The sequence below is a fragment of the Euphorbia lathyris genome, chromosome 1 (assembly GCF_963576675.1).
Source record: "Euphorbia lathyris chromosome 1, ddEupLath1.1, whole genome shotgun sequence".
Classification (NCBI taxonomy): domain Eukaryota; kingdom Viridiplantae; phylum Streptophyta; class Magnoliopsida; order Malpighiales; family Euphorbiaceae; genus Euphorbia; species Euphorbia lathyris.
In genome coordinates this window covers 61,145,736-61,159,139 of record NC_088910.1, presented here as the reverse complement: position 1 = coordinate 61,159,139, position 13,404 = coordinate 61,145,736, and the positions used below count along the sequence as shown (strand labels likewise).

Sequence of the window (13,404 nt, the reverse complement as noted above, 5' to 3'; positions counted from 1 at the left end):
ACCCAACTATATGATAGTGAAGTTTTACATATCAAATTGCTTTGTTGTGTCGTGGTATACTCTCAAAACACAATCAACTAAGATATGTTATATATCACATTGTCATTGCTAAGATTTAATAGACCATTATAATAATAGAATTACTGTTAATTAATTAGGATGGGTCTAATTTACAAGAAGAAGAGTCAAAATGGAGTCGTTTTCCTTGAGTTGATGTGGGAATAAAGGACCACTTTCCTCCTTGGCTCCAATTTTCTTTTCTAAGTAAGTATTCGTCTCCTCTTTCTATCACCTACTTTATATGGCTTTAGCTTGTACATGCCACATGCCTCCATTGAGAAGAAGTAAATGGCATATGTTTTGATGATGCGTCAAGGAAGATGTGGGGGAATCACCAAAACAGTGCTCACACCGCGTGTGAGAATAATGCACATCGTGTAGCCAACCAACTAAGTTTATACTTCTTTTTGGGATAATTCACACAATGTATGGATTGAAGAACACAACGTGTCACACGGCTGTGGAATGACTTAACCAATAAGTTCTGTCATTTCAGCATTATGTCTATTTACCATCTTTGCCACTACTTACTATTTTTCCATTTAGTCTATTTTCTAACTTTCCATTTGTTTATTTGTAACTATTTTACCCATATTGCCTTATGTTATGTTAGTGGTACATTGAGTGGTATTATGTCATTTCTATCTTAGGATTGTAGATGTATAAAAGCCTCAAACTTTGTAGAAAATTTAACTTTTTATGAATCAAATACATTTTTCTCCATTGGAGGCTAAGGTTTCAAACCTTCTTGAGATTATTTCCTTCTTGTTTAGCTCGAGAATGGTTATTTCTTTGTTAGTTTAAGATCAAAACTATCAACATCATTACAAATCTATATCAGTTGATGTTAGAGTCGGTCGTTTTCCTAACATGAGACTTCTTTAGCATGGTTCATCCGAGAATCTCATAAGACACTATGAAAGCATTTAATAAGAAGATTGATGATTTAAGACTCGAAGTAAGAGAGAAATCTGGGTTGCAAATAAAGAACAGAGGCATTCAAAAGAACAAATGAGAGAGACCATTGAATGCATGAGGTTAGAAATCCAAGATTCACTCCAACAAGCTTTTGAAGGTCACTATAGAAGAAATGAGGAAGGCCCTCTTCCATAACCACCATCACCTCCACCAAGGAGAAATCTGTTTCCGCCAAACCCGAACCAAAGGGGTCCCAAACCACGAGAGGTAAGAAGGCCTAACTATTTATTAATAGGCGGTGATGTTAGTGATAGTGATGAGTCTGAACATAATGTTGGAAACTATGAGCATTATGAATATGGAATGACAGGAATGTTGGGTTTATGGGGAGAAATCCTTTTGGTGGAAATGAGCATGCTAGGAACATACATGGGAGCAATTTTGATAGGGATGATTCATTCAAATTGAAGGTGGATTTGTCCTCTTTTGGGGGTGAGTTGGATATTGAGGGTTTCCTAGATTGGTTGTCGGAAGTTGAGCGTTTCTTTGAGTATGTGGGTATTTCTAAACAAAGGAATGTGAGGTTGGTTGGTTATAGATTGAAAGAATGAGCTTTCATATGGTGTGATCAGTTAAAGGAAGAACGGAGAATGGAAGGTAAGGAACCGATTAGGTCTTGGCTTTGGATGAAAGCAATGTTGAGGAAGTGGTTCTTGTCGTTGGACTATGAGCAATACATTTATAGTTCATATCAATGATGTTCACAAGAGAATCAAAGCGTACATGAATACACTTTGGAGTTCTTGAGGTTATCGATAATGGCTAATTTTTCGTAAACCGAGAGCTAGAAGATGTCGAGGTACTTAGAGGGGTTGAGATATATCCAAGACAAGATAGGAACTCAAATGGTCATTCAAGTATAAGATGCATGAAACTTGGGTTTAAAGGCGGAGTCTCAATTAAGTGTGAGGAGTCAGGAGAGCTATCGTCAGTTAGAGGGAGAGAGTTCGACAATGAGTCGGGAACCACCGATGCTTTTAGATAAGGGCAAGAAAATGGTAAGCTCAAGTGTGGTGAAGGCTCCAAATATAAAGAAAGCACCAATAAGAGATGCGAGGTCGTTGAGGGGAGCACCGCCGCCTTATAGATGCAACAACCCCTATGTGAAGCTGGCACCTTCCAAATGTTTTAAATGCAATGAACTGTAGCATCATGACTAATCAGGGAATGCCACTTGACTGGTATACTATTGATTGTAATATATATATATATATAGGTGAGATCCAGTGTGACAATGGGTTAGGGTGTGACAAGAAGCTTATTGTGTGACATAACAAAACTACGTAGTTTTGATGATAATTGAAAAGGGCAAGGTGACAAATTTGTAAATAAAAAGAAAGAGATGATAGAGAAAATTGTTTCATTTCTTTTCTTTAAAATACATTTTCCTGACATTTCTAACCTCGTTTTTCGAAAAATTTTATACTATTAGACGGTCATTTTAAGATCCCTGAAGCTCAAGTAAAAAAAAATTCGGTGAACGGAATTCGGGTGGACGTTTTCTGGCGAAAAACAAAGTGCCCAGAAAATTCTCAAAAAATTCTAGAAAATGTAAAACATTATTCTGAGAAACTTTAATTCTTGGGACGAAGCGAGATTTATTACGATTTAATCCCAATAAAACTTGTTCCTTAATTTTATCCATTTTACATGCTTCAACAATTTGTTGGGTCAAAACTGTAAGGAATCTCGTTTTGAGCCAAAAATTAAAGTTTCTTAAAATGATATTTTACATGTTTTGGAATTTTTGATAATTTTTTGGACACATTTTTTGTCCTACTTACATTGTTCCGACAGTGTACGAAATTGTTTTAAATCAGTGTACCATTTGTTCCAACATAATACTTATATTGTTCCAACAGAATAAATCAGCGTGCCAATTTTCCAACAAAATAGTTCTATTATTCCAGCATAATACATATATTGTTCCAACATAATAAATCACTTTACCAATTGTTCCAAATCAATTTTATTATCTATGTCTTTAATTTCATTTTTTTTCTTAGTATTTAATATAGTATCTTCAAATTTATATTAGTTATATTATTTAGAAAATAATTCTAATTCTTATATTCTTCCAATATAATAATTATATTGTTCCAACAGAATAGTTATATTGTTCCAACAGAATTGTTATATTGTTCCAACAAAATATTGCAACACATAGTGTTGAAAGATAAGACCAAAAAGTGTCCAGAAAATTATCAAAAAAATTTAAAATATGTAAAACATTATTTTAAGAAACTTTAATTCTTGGCTCAAAATGAGATTTCTTACGGTTTTGACCCAATAAATTGTTGAAGCATGTAAAATGAATAAAATTAAGGAAATTGTTTTATTGGGACTAAACCATAAGAAATCCTCCTTCAACACAAGAATTAAAGTTTCTCAAAATAATGTTTTACAATTTCTGAATTTGTTTGAGAATTTTCTGGGTACTTTCTGTTTTCTCGCCGAAAAACGCTCACCTAATCGCCGGATTCCGTTGATTTTGGACTAAACCGTAAGGAATCTTACTTTGAGTTAAGAATTAAAGTTTCTCAGAATAATGTTTTACATTTTCTGGAATGTTTTAAAAATTTTCTGGGCATTTTTTTTCTCACAGAAAAACAAATCGCCGGATTCTATTCACCGAAAAATTTTTTACCTGAGCTTCTGGGATCTTAAAATGACCGTCAAGACGAGTCCAACGGTATAAAAGTTTTTGAAAAACGAGGTTAGAAAATTCGGAAAAATGCATTTTAAAGAAAAGAAATAAAACAATTTTCTCTTTCCTTTTATTTACAAATTTGTCAGCTTTCCCTGGATAGTTACAAAATTGATTATTGTCAGACAATAAGGCTTGTCAAATGTGTCACACTTGATCTCTCATATATATATATATATATATATAGAGAGAGAAAGGATGAGGCACCCTAAAGTGGTATGTAATGTCATAAGTACTGATATTTTTATTATGTTCAACCTTCCTTCAACATTTGCCAACTTAAGCATCGGAATGAATTCGTTGGATTCTGGCCCCTCTTTAACCTGTTATTTTTCTCTTTCATGTCATCGAAGATTTTAATAAAAGAAAACACATATTGACCAACATTATTCTATATGAATTATTTTAATTTGGAAAATATATAATCAAATTTTGAAATTGATAGATCCCAATTTTTGTTGCGGTCGCTACAGTAGATCATCAGGCCAGTATTGCGACCCGTGGCAAGAATTTTTTAATATTATCAAATGACTATTATTAAATAAAATTCTTAAATAAATTAATTAATATTTTAATATTTACATTATAATCTTCTAGTTGTTTGATAGAAGACATTTTCTATAAACAAAAACGTTTGGGTTTGTAATAGTAATATTGGTTTAATTTACAGTAAAATATTTGAAGAATTTGTATTCCAAGTTGAATTGCAGAGATGGAATCCCAAAATTAAGTATTGAAATTTTGAGCTTATATACATGAATTGCATTCTTAGAAATGCAATCTGTGGCAAACTTTAATGAAGAGCACCAACAAATATTCCAAACATAAATCTGAAATAATTGATACCAGAAGTGGCTGCCACTAAACAATAACTCTTGCCATACCATGGACGTTGTGAACCCAAGTTTCCCTCATAACTCTTCAAATTTGTTAAAATTCCAATTTTCAATTAATTCACATCAAACTCCAATTATCAAATAATGTAAATATAACCATGACTCTAATATCACCCTTGTGATTACAACATGCATACACAGTTTATACAAGTTTAAATTCGCCTTCAAAGTTGGTATTCGGAAATGTCAAATTAACAAGATCAGTTCTGAAAATATAATATATTTTTTATACTTGAACTTTATCATGTTTTACATTTTGATATTTGAATCTGTTTTTATACCAAAAATTATTATATTCTAAGCACTACCAAAACACTTTGGTGTGTCAGCACATTACTTTATGCGTTAGTACAAAATATCAATGCACTAATTCTATTTTGAGGCGTTTCAGTGAAGTTTTTTGTTTCTGTTTTAGGGAGTTTCTCTCTGAATTAATTATTCGTAGCCCATACTTCTACTTCGAGAGATTTCTTTTGTCAGTGCGATTTTTACCTCTATTTATTTCTCACATGTTATCACTTAATATAATTATTTTATTAGCAAAAAAAATAAATAGAGGTAAAAATAACGCAATAAAAATGTACAAAACATAAAAAAAATATTTTAAGGACTTAGAATCACGAATTAGGCCTTTATTTTTTAAGTTTTGAATTTTTTTATTATTTTTTGGGCAAATTAAAATTTATATCAATTTAAACAAGTTCATGGGCTAAATAGAACACAATAAGCTCAAAGTATTCATAGAGGTTCCACCCTACAAAGACATCCGCCTCCCTTCCCAAAGATCGGATGCCCGACTTTTCTAATCTCTAATGGATTAGGATGGATCGCTTAAACCAGTATCGATAACTGGTCCAGGGATTGACGGACGGATATCCAACACCCCTATAGTGTTTAATTGGTTCAATAAGGTTATCCGTCCTGTTTGGCATTGGATTAAAGTCAAATAAAAAAGAAAATAAATGTAAATAATTATTGATGCATTGTGATTTAAAACTCCAAAAGGTTGGTGTTTTAGGAGTAGGAGTTGTCCTATTGCCATTTTCAAGCTTCAATTTTAAGGGTAGCTGCTTGCTATGTCCATGTATGATAAGTCATGAATAAGTCATGTATAAAATATTTGGACAAGTTTACCCAATGGGCTGCAGGCCCGTCCCTGGACCTGGATAAAGAGTCTACCCAGGGACCCAATTATAATAATATATAATATTATTACATTATTAAATAATGTTTGCTTCGTAAAATATAGTTAAAATTTTCAATTATTTTCAAATTTTCACATGCATCATATATAATGGTTAAGAACTTGTTAGTTTTTGTTCGTTTTTTCCATTTTTCCATTTTTCGCGTTTTTCTTTTTTTCTTTTTTTTTTTACATTTTTTTGTGTTTTTTACGTTTTTAGTTTTCCATGTTTTTTTCATTTTTCCATTTCCGCATTTTCACGTTTTTCCCATATTTCACATTTTTTCTTATTTTCTCGTTTTTCACATTTTTCCATTTTTTCTGTTGTTCGGGTTCTTCCGTTTTCACATTTTTAATGTTTTTCTCATTTTATGTTTTACCGTTTAATAAGAATTGTGGATAATAAATATAAATAATTAAATATATATTAGGGCTAGTCGTAATGGGAATGCATGCCTATTTGTTATGTAATCCCCATTGTATAATTTTGTACAGAAAACTTGAGTGATGTAATTGTGATTTCATTACGACAAAAACAATATGACTAATCCAAATATAGTAATGAGCATTTATTGTAGGGATGGCAACTGGCAGGGTACCCGCGGGTAATGTCAATCACAAACTCTTACCCGTTTATTTTTTAATTACTCGTACCCATCGCATTACCCTAAGGGGTATACTTTTTGCATCACATACCCGTCCCATTTAATTCGCGGGTACCCTTACCCGTTAAGAATCAATAAATAAAACAAAAAATATTACAAATTCAACAAAGTATAAATTTAATAAATCATGCATTTAAAAATTAAACAAATTGAACCTTAATAATTAAGAATAAAATAACTTAATGCTATCACTCAATGGTTGAATAACAAAAGTTTGGGATTCAAATGTTACATCTTACATCTAAAAAATAATAATAATTTTTAATATATAAAACAGTTATGACGGGTAACGGGTACTGGGTACCCTGAGGGTATTCCCATACCCGTCACATTATCCTAACGTGTAATGGTTTTGATTCCATACCAGTTCCATACTTTTTTATACAGGGTACAGGTAGTCCCATTAGGGTCGGGTAGTACCACGTATCCACGGGTACACTACTCATTGTCATCCTTAATCCATTGTAATGAGTATTCCATTACAACGTTCGTTATAGCGTATCAAACAAGGCCTAAGTAGTGTCGTCAAATTCTCTAATTTACTTCAGATTCTTTCCAAATTTCCTAATAAAAATGTTGGACATCAATTCTCTAATTTATCTCAAAAACTTTCCATAGTTATCTCTCCCACCATCAATCCTAACAAAATTTATAATTTATCTCTCCTTTCTTTAATCACATTCCAATCCTAAAGAATATTAAACGGTAATATTATCCTTCATCTTCAATTCATCAGCTATATAATCAATTTTGTTCTCTAATCACCTCACTATGAAACTTTCAATTGCTAATAGCTTTTTCTTTTTGTCTTTGAGAAACTCTATCTGATTCTGATTTACTTGGTCTTCAGAGGCAATTTGCGAGAAACGCATCAAAATCTTCCAATTTCAAGAACTTAGCCGCTAAAGCCCGTTAATTGAGATGTTTTTCAGATTTGATTTTTTATTTTTCTGTTATCATGCTTTGCATCCTGAAGAGTATAAATTATATTAGAACTATTTCATAATATATTAAATTTGAGAATTTTGAATCTAGAAATGCTCATAGACATCATTTTATATAAGAAATTAGGTACTTAAAGCAATATAAAATGTTTTTTTTTCATATGAAACGTTTTTATTAGATCATTAAATCTAACAAAAAAAAATGTTGTTTTTCAATAACACTACAACAAAAAGTGCTATCACCGACAACAGCATTCCGTCGGTGATGGATGAATTTGCATAGGTGATCGTTATCACCGGCAGAAGTCCGACAGATTCATCTTTTTTGGCGTTGACCTCGTAGGTAAGCAGCTGCAAGAAACATCACCGACACAAACTTTAGTCGGTGTTATCCGTCGGAAATTCCGACTACTTTTTTTAGTAGGTGACTTGCGTCGGTGATTCCAACAACATCACCGACCCATATGTATCAGTGGTAAATTTTTCGGAACATTTATTTAAATATTTTACCAAGAGATACTGCGTCGGAAATGCTAAATTATTTAAAAATTAGTTTTTATATTTTTATTTGGATTGTAGGAAACTCATATATGTGCAACCACAAAATTCTATTTGTGAAAAAGCTCTTAAATTTTTCTAACGAGACCTTGATGATTCCTTATATTACATGAAAACAAAATTTATTAATTAATTCAGTTTTAATATATGCAGCCCTTAGGGCTGCATATAAGCATTAAATATAATAGAATATTCTTTTGTATTTTCAACGTGTATATTTATTATGCATTGAACTTCTAAATACATCAAATTTCATAATGCAATCATATATTCTTTTATACTCTGCATTAATTTTTTACTTTTTGAAAAGATATCTGCATTTATTATACATTGAACTTCTAATGACTTTTAAAAAGTCAGATTTATATTACATCATATATTCCAAAGAAAATTGTAATGACTTTTAAAAAGTCAGATTTATTACATCAGATTTATATATACTCTGCATTAATTTTTTACTTTTTGAAAAGATATCTACATTTATTATACATTTATTTATATTCTTTTAAAAAGTCAGATTTACCCATAACTATGAATTTGTGCAATTTTACCTCTAACAATGTCAAGTAAGTTCAATTTTATCCTTACACAATAGAAAATTTGAACTTACTGATTTGACAGTTATTTGACTATCACATCATATATTCCAAAGAAGTTCGTCGATAAAATAAAGCAGTTAATTGTATCTTGACGAGTTGTATGTAGTTTTTTGTGTAACTTGTATGTGACAGACTTAAACATTATCATTTCGACAGGTTATTTGTAGCTGTGTTAGTAACAGAATAAATATTTTAGACATAATTGATGTTTGCAAGGTCTTATGCGACAATTAAATAACGAGTTAAATAACTGTGAAACAATCTGTTTAAATTCATAGTTACGGGTAAAACTGCACTTTTCCAAAAACGTTAGCAATTCAATGTATAATAAATGTAGATATTGAAAATATAAAGAAATGTATGATTGCATTAAATGAGTTTTGGTGTATGTAGAAGTTCAACGCATAATAAATATACATATTGGAAATACAAAAGAATATTCTATTACATTTAACGTTTATATGCAGCCCTAAGGGCTGCATATATCAAAACCGTTATCTAATTGGTAATTCCATATGACCAAATCACAGATGCATGGTTAATACGGTTTTAGCAAATGTAATTTTTATGAGTTTACTGCAAACGGAAAATAAAATCACACATTCATAGTTAATAATACAGGGTTCACAAACTTAGGAATTACCAATTAAATAAAACAGGCTTACAGCTCACGGAAGTTTTGTATCTCTTCTGCTACAATGTTAGCTTGCCATGTAGTAGCTGCAGTCTCATGTTCATCCTTCACACTTGCATATAATTGTATCTATAAGAAATGTAACTATAACAATAAACAATCTATCACGGTGTGGTTAGAAAAACAATAAAAACTATGAAAATAACACACATTTTTTAAAAGTCTTACAACATTTATGTCCAGCCGGATGCGAGAAATATGATTAGTAAACATTATAAAAGCTCTTTGAATGTATTGCTATTCAACTCATAAAAGTCATATCCAACATTTCTTTTAGATCTGAGATTGCCTTAAACAACGTGTCTTAAACTTGTAGTTTTCTTAAGATTTAGACTTGTGTTACAAATTACTTACCTAGAATTGACAAGAGCTTATCGCATATCATTAGTATCTACCTAGCACAAAGCCATGTTTGGTTGCTCCAAAAACATAAGAGAATTGAGATAGAAAATGGAATTAGGTGAGCCTCACTTTGACTTTTCTACTTTAGTTCTAAGGGTCCCACTTCCTGATGGGCTGTAAATGTAAAATTATTCAAAATGTGATTTGAAAGTAAATTATTTTGAATATGATTTATTAACTCTGTTTCTCTCAGAACAACAGTTAACCCCTTTGCAAGCGGTAGGCTTATATTTTTCCTCTAGTTCTGGCAATCTTGGGCCTTTATTTTTGAGATTATAGATCCTACCTTCATTAATTTCCCAATCTAAAGCAGAAAATCTAGCCCACCTTTCCAAGCACTTTTCATAAAATTGGGTTATAACTTAAAAGCATTCAACGATCATTAAAATTTAATGATATAGCAAGGCATGTATAATTTTTTATTTTTGCAGATTTTCAATTTGTGTGAGAATGAGAGCAACAATAAAACCTAACTCAGTAAGTATTAATGTCTTTTGTTTTAAGTTTTACCTTTTTAATTAATTTAGACAAATATATATAACATCGGGTACAAAGGAAGCACACACATCGCGGAATGAATGAATCATCTGCCTGCCTACTCCTTACCCACTCAACAAATAAATAATATTAACAAAAACAAAGACTGGAAGCCATTGAAATCAATCTCTCTATATATATTAATGAACTGAAAGAACAAACAATAGAGAGTGAGAGAAAGATGCCGGAATACTGTGTCACCGGTGGGACTGGATTCATAGCTGCTTACTTGGTCAAATCTCTACTACAAAATGGTCATACTGTAAGGACAACAGTGAGAGATCCAGGTACTTGTATTTCTTCTTTATTGGATTACAAGTAAGTGTATTTCTTCTTGGTTTAATTTGAGTTGAGTTGAATTGATTTGAAGGGGATTGTGCAAAGGTTGGATTTCTTAGTGAATTTCCTGGAGCTGAGAAGAGATTAAAGATTATGAAAGCTGATTTAATGGTTGTTGGAAGCTTTGATGAAGCAATTGAGGGTGTTGATGGTGTTTTTCATACTGCTTCACCTGTTCTTGTTCCTTATGACAATAACATTCAGGTAATAATCATAATCATCATCATCATATTATACATTCAATCTTATTTAATAATGATTGTATTGTGCAGGAAACATTGATAAAACCATGTATCGATGGTACAAAAAATGTACTATCATCCTGTAGCAAAGCAAGTAGTGTGAAAAGAGTAGTGGTAACCTCATCCTGCTCTTCAATTAGATACAGATACGATTTGGAACAAGTTTGTCCCCTTAACGAATCACATTGGACAGACACTGAATACTGCAAAAACCACAATGTAATAATTCATTCATTCATTCATATTCATATTGATATTGATATTGAGCATTTGGATAATGCATTGCAGCTGTGGTATGCATATGCAAAGACAGTAGCAGAGAAAGAAGCATGGAGAATAGCAGATGAAAGTGGGATTAATCTAGTAGTGGTTAACCCATCTTTTGTAGTTGGTCCACTTCTTGCACCTCAACCAACTAGTACCCTTCTTCTTATTCTCTCCATGCTTAAAGGTGTGGGAACTGAATATCCAAACACAACAGTGGGTTTCGTCCACATAGACGATGTGGTAGCTGCTCATATTCTAGCAATGGAGGATATCAGAGCATCTGGACGCCTCATATGCTCCAGCTCTGTAGCTCATTGGTCACAAATCATTCAGATGCTTAAACCTATCTATCCCTCTTATCCATATCAGAACAGGTGTAGCAGCCAAGAAGGGGACAACAAGCCACATAGTATGGACACCACAAAGATAACTCAACTGGGATTTCCTCCATTCAAAACACTACAACAGATGTTTAATGACTGCATCAATAGTTTCCAACTAAAGGGATTTCTGTAATAACATTGTTTTCACATAGAATAATGTAATGCTTCCCTTAATTCAATCAATGCTATCTATCTCTTTGCTTCACCAATAATACAACATTGTTTTCTAACTTTTTCTTACTGAATTATTATACAAATTTTAACATATTTATGCATTCCTATCAAATTAAAACAAGAAGCTCACCAAACCAATCATAGGATTCGATTGGAGATATAACTATTTATAATGAATGTACTTAATCTATACTTTTCAAAATTATTACTATTAGAGAGATAGGAATCCTGCATGCCCTCAACTGAACCATGGGCCTTTATTGTGAATGGGCTTTCTCTCCTTCTTGCCATAACTGGATCCATCTCTAACAATTATCATGTTTCGACCAAAATTATTTCAAACTTCATGTTCTTCACTTAAATTTGAAATTTTGTCAAATGTTGATCAAAACTTACCAAAATACTTCACTGACTAAATTTCAAAGTTCACAATAAACATTTTTCTTCAATTTCTTTCTGTTACTATTTTTTTTTTTTAGTTATATCTATCACTACGGGCTAAAGATAGTTATTATTATTATTATTTCTGCAGAGAGGAATTATTTATATCAGAAGTTTGAAAATAATATTGAAAGATATTGGTGTCAACAATCCTGATATTTCGAAAATGTTAAGTCCAAAAGTATATAATTTTATTTAAATTTCAACAAATCCACTTACAAATATAAAAAATATAGAGAAATTTATATAGAAATTCACATGGAAAAACTATTTATAATTATATCAAGTCATGTCAAACTAATAAAATCATTATTTTTAAAAATTAAAGTTTATAAATTATTAATATCAAAAAAAAAAAAGTTTATAAATTAGGGGACTAGAATATATTATCAAGAGTTTGGAATTTATGAATTGGAGTTTAAACTTTTTAAATTAGGGATAAAAGCATATTTTATTTGGTATATATAGAAAAAAATGACATGTTGAGAATTAAGTTTGATGATATCATTTAGTTGTAATTGTATAGTAAATTATAATATTGATGTAACAAGCCAAAAATATACTCCTGCTCTCTCTCCCTCTCATGTTTTAGAATCATAAACAGTCCAAACATCAATTACTCCACTTGAACCAAATTCTTCTCTCATCTACATAAATTATTAAAGCATGGTCATTGCATTTCTCGGATTCATTCAATGTTTTAGTGGTCATGAACTAAATGAAAATCCACTCCCAAATTGATCAAATTTAGGTCATCAAATTGTTTCTCCAATGTCTATATAGATCTCTAAGCTTCTCATATGCACAGAGGTTATGCCCTTTCTTCACAAACGATATTAATTCTTAACCTTGGTTCTTTTTTTCAATTTTGATTTTAATGGTCTCTGCTATCCTATGTTTTGTTGATAAAATCGTTCACTTTTGTTAATTTGCGAGTGTTTTTTGGATTAATTTAAGGAATTATTGCTTGTTGAAGTAAAATGGAGGTTGCATGAGGAATTTCACTGTTGTCAAAGGATCAGGACTTTGTTTTTGTTTTAAATTTTTCCCAATTCATTGTGTTTATTGTATGAAAATTAGCTTGAGTTCTTATTGTTTTTTTTTTCATCAGATCTGAGCACGAATGGGCTTGATGGCCTCAGCATTAAAGCCATCAAGTTGCTCTATACATTCTAAAGTGTGATTTTATACCCAAATTTTCAGGACCATCAAGTAAGCTTCACAAAGTGCCAGGTCTAGCTATCTTCTCTTGAATGACTAGAGACAAGAATTTCCAAGATCGTCTTTGTTCTTAAAACGATTCAGAACTCCGAGATCCCACTTGTTGTGAGGTGA

The 13,404-nt window shown here is 31.5% G+C and overlaps 1 protein-coding gene across 3 annotated transcripts; it reads left to right on the top strand.

Annotated features, from left to right (window-relative positions):
- Window positions 1–10,200: 10,200 nt before the first annotated feature.
- LOC136206767 (tetraketide alpha-pyrone reductase 2-like) lies at window positions 10,201–11,661 on the top strand. Of its 3 annotated transcripts, none has more exons than XM_065998019.1 (4): window positions 10,201–10,510; window positions 10,594–10,766; window positions 10,835–10,918; window positions 11,093–11,661. In XM_065998019.1, the coding sequence occupies exons 1-4, from the start codon at window positions 10,405–10,407 to the stop codon at window positions 11,585–11,587; spliced, it is 858 nt and encodes a 285-aa protein (XP_065854091.1). In that variant the 5' UTR covers window positions 10,201–10,404; the 3' UTR covers window positions 11,588–11,661. The 3 variants fall into 3 exon arrangements, with proteins under 3 accessions (XP_065854091.1, XP_065854159.1, XP_065854035.1); XM_065997963.1 differs by having other exon boundaries at window positions 10,204–10,510; window positions 10,835–11,023; XM_065998087.1 differs by lacking the exon at window positions 10,835–10,918.
- Window positions 11,662–13,404: the final 1,743 nt, after the last annotated feature.

What these genes read in the sequence shown, in the direction of transcription:
- LOC136206767 (XM_065997963.1), top strand. Translation starts at nt 10,405, where the DNA reads ATGCCGGAATACTGTGTCACCGGTGGGACTGGATTCATAGCTGCTTAC. An exon ending in CTTATGACAATAACATTCAG is followed by an intron (nt 10,767 to 10,834) that starts GTAATAATCATA and finishes TGTATTGTGCAG; the next exon opens with GAAACATTGATAAAACCATG. An exon ending in AATACTGCAAAAACCACAAT is followed by an intron (nt 11,024 to 11,092) that starts GTAATAATTCAT and finishes AATGCATTGCAG; the next exon opens with CTGTGGTATGCATATGCAAA.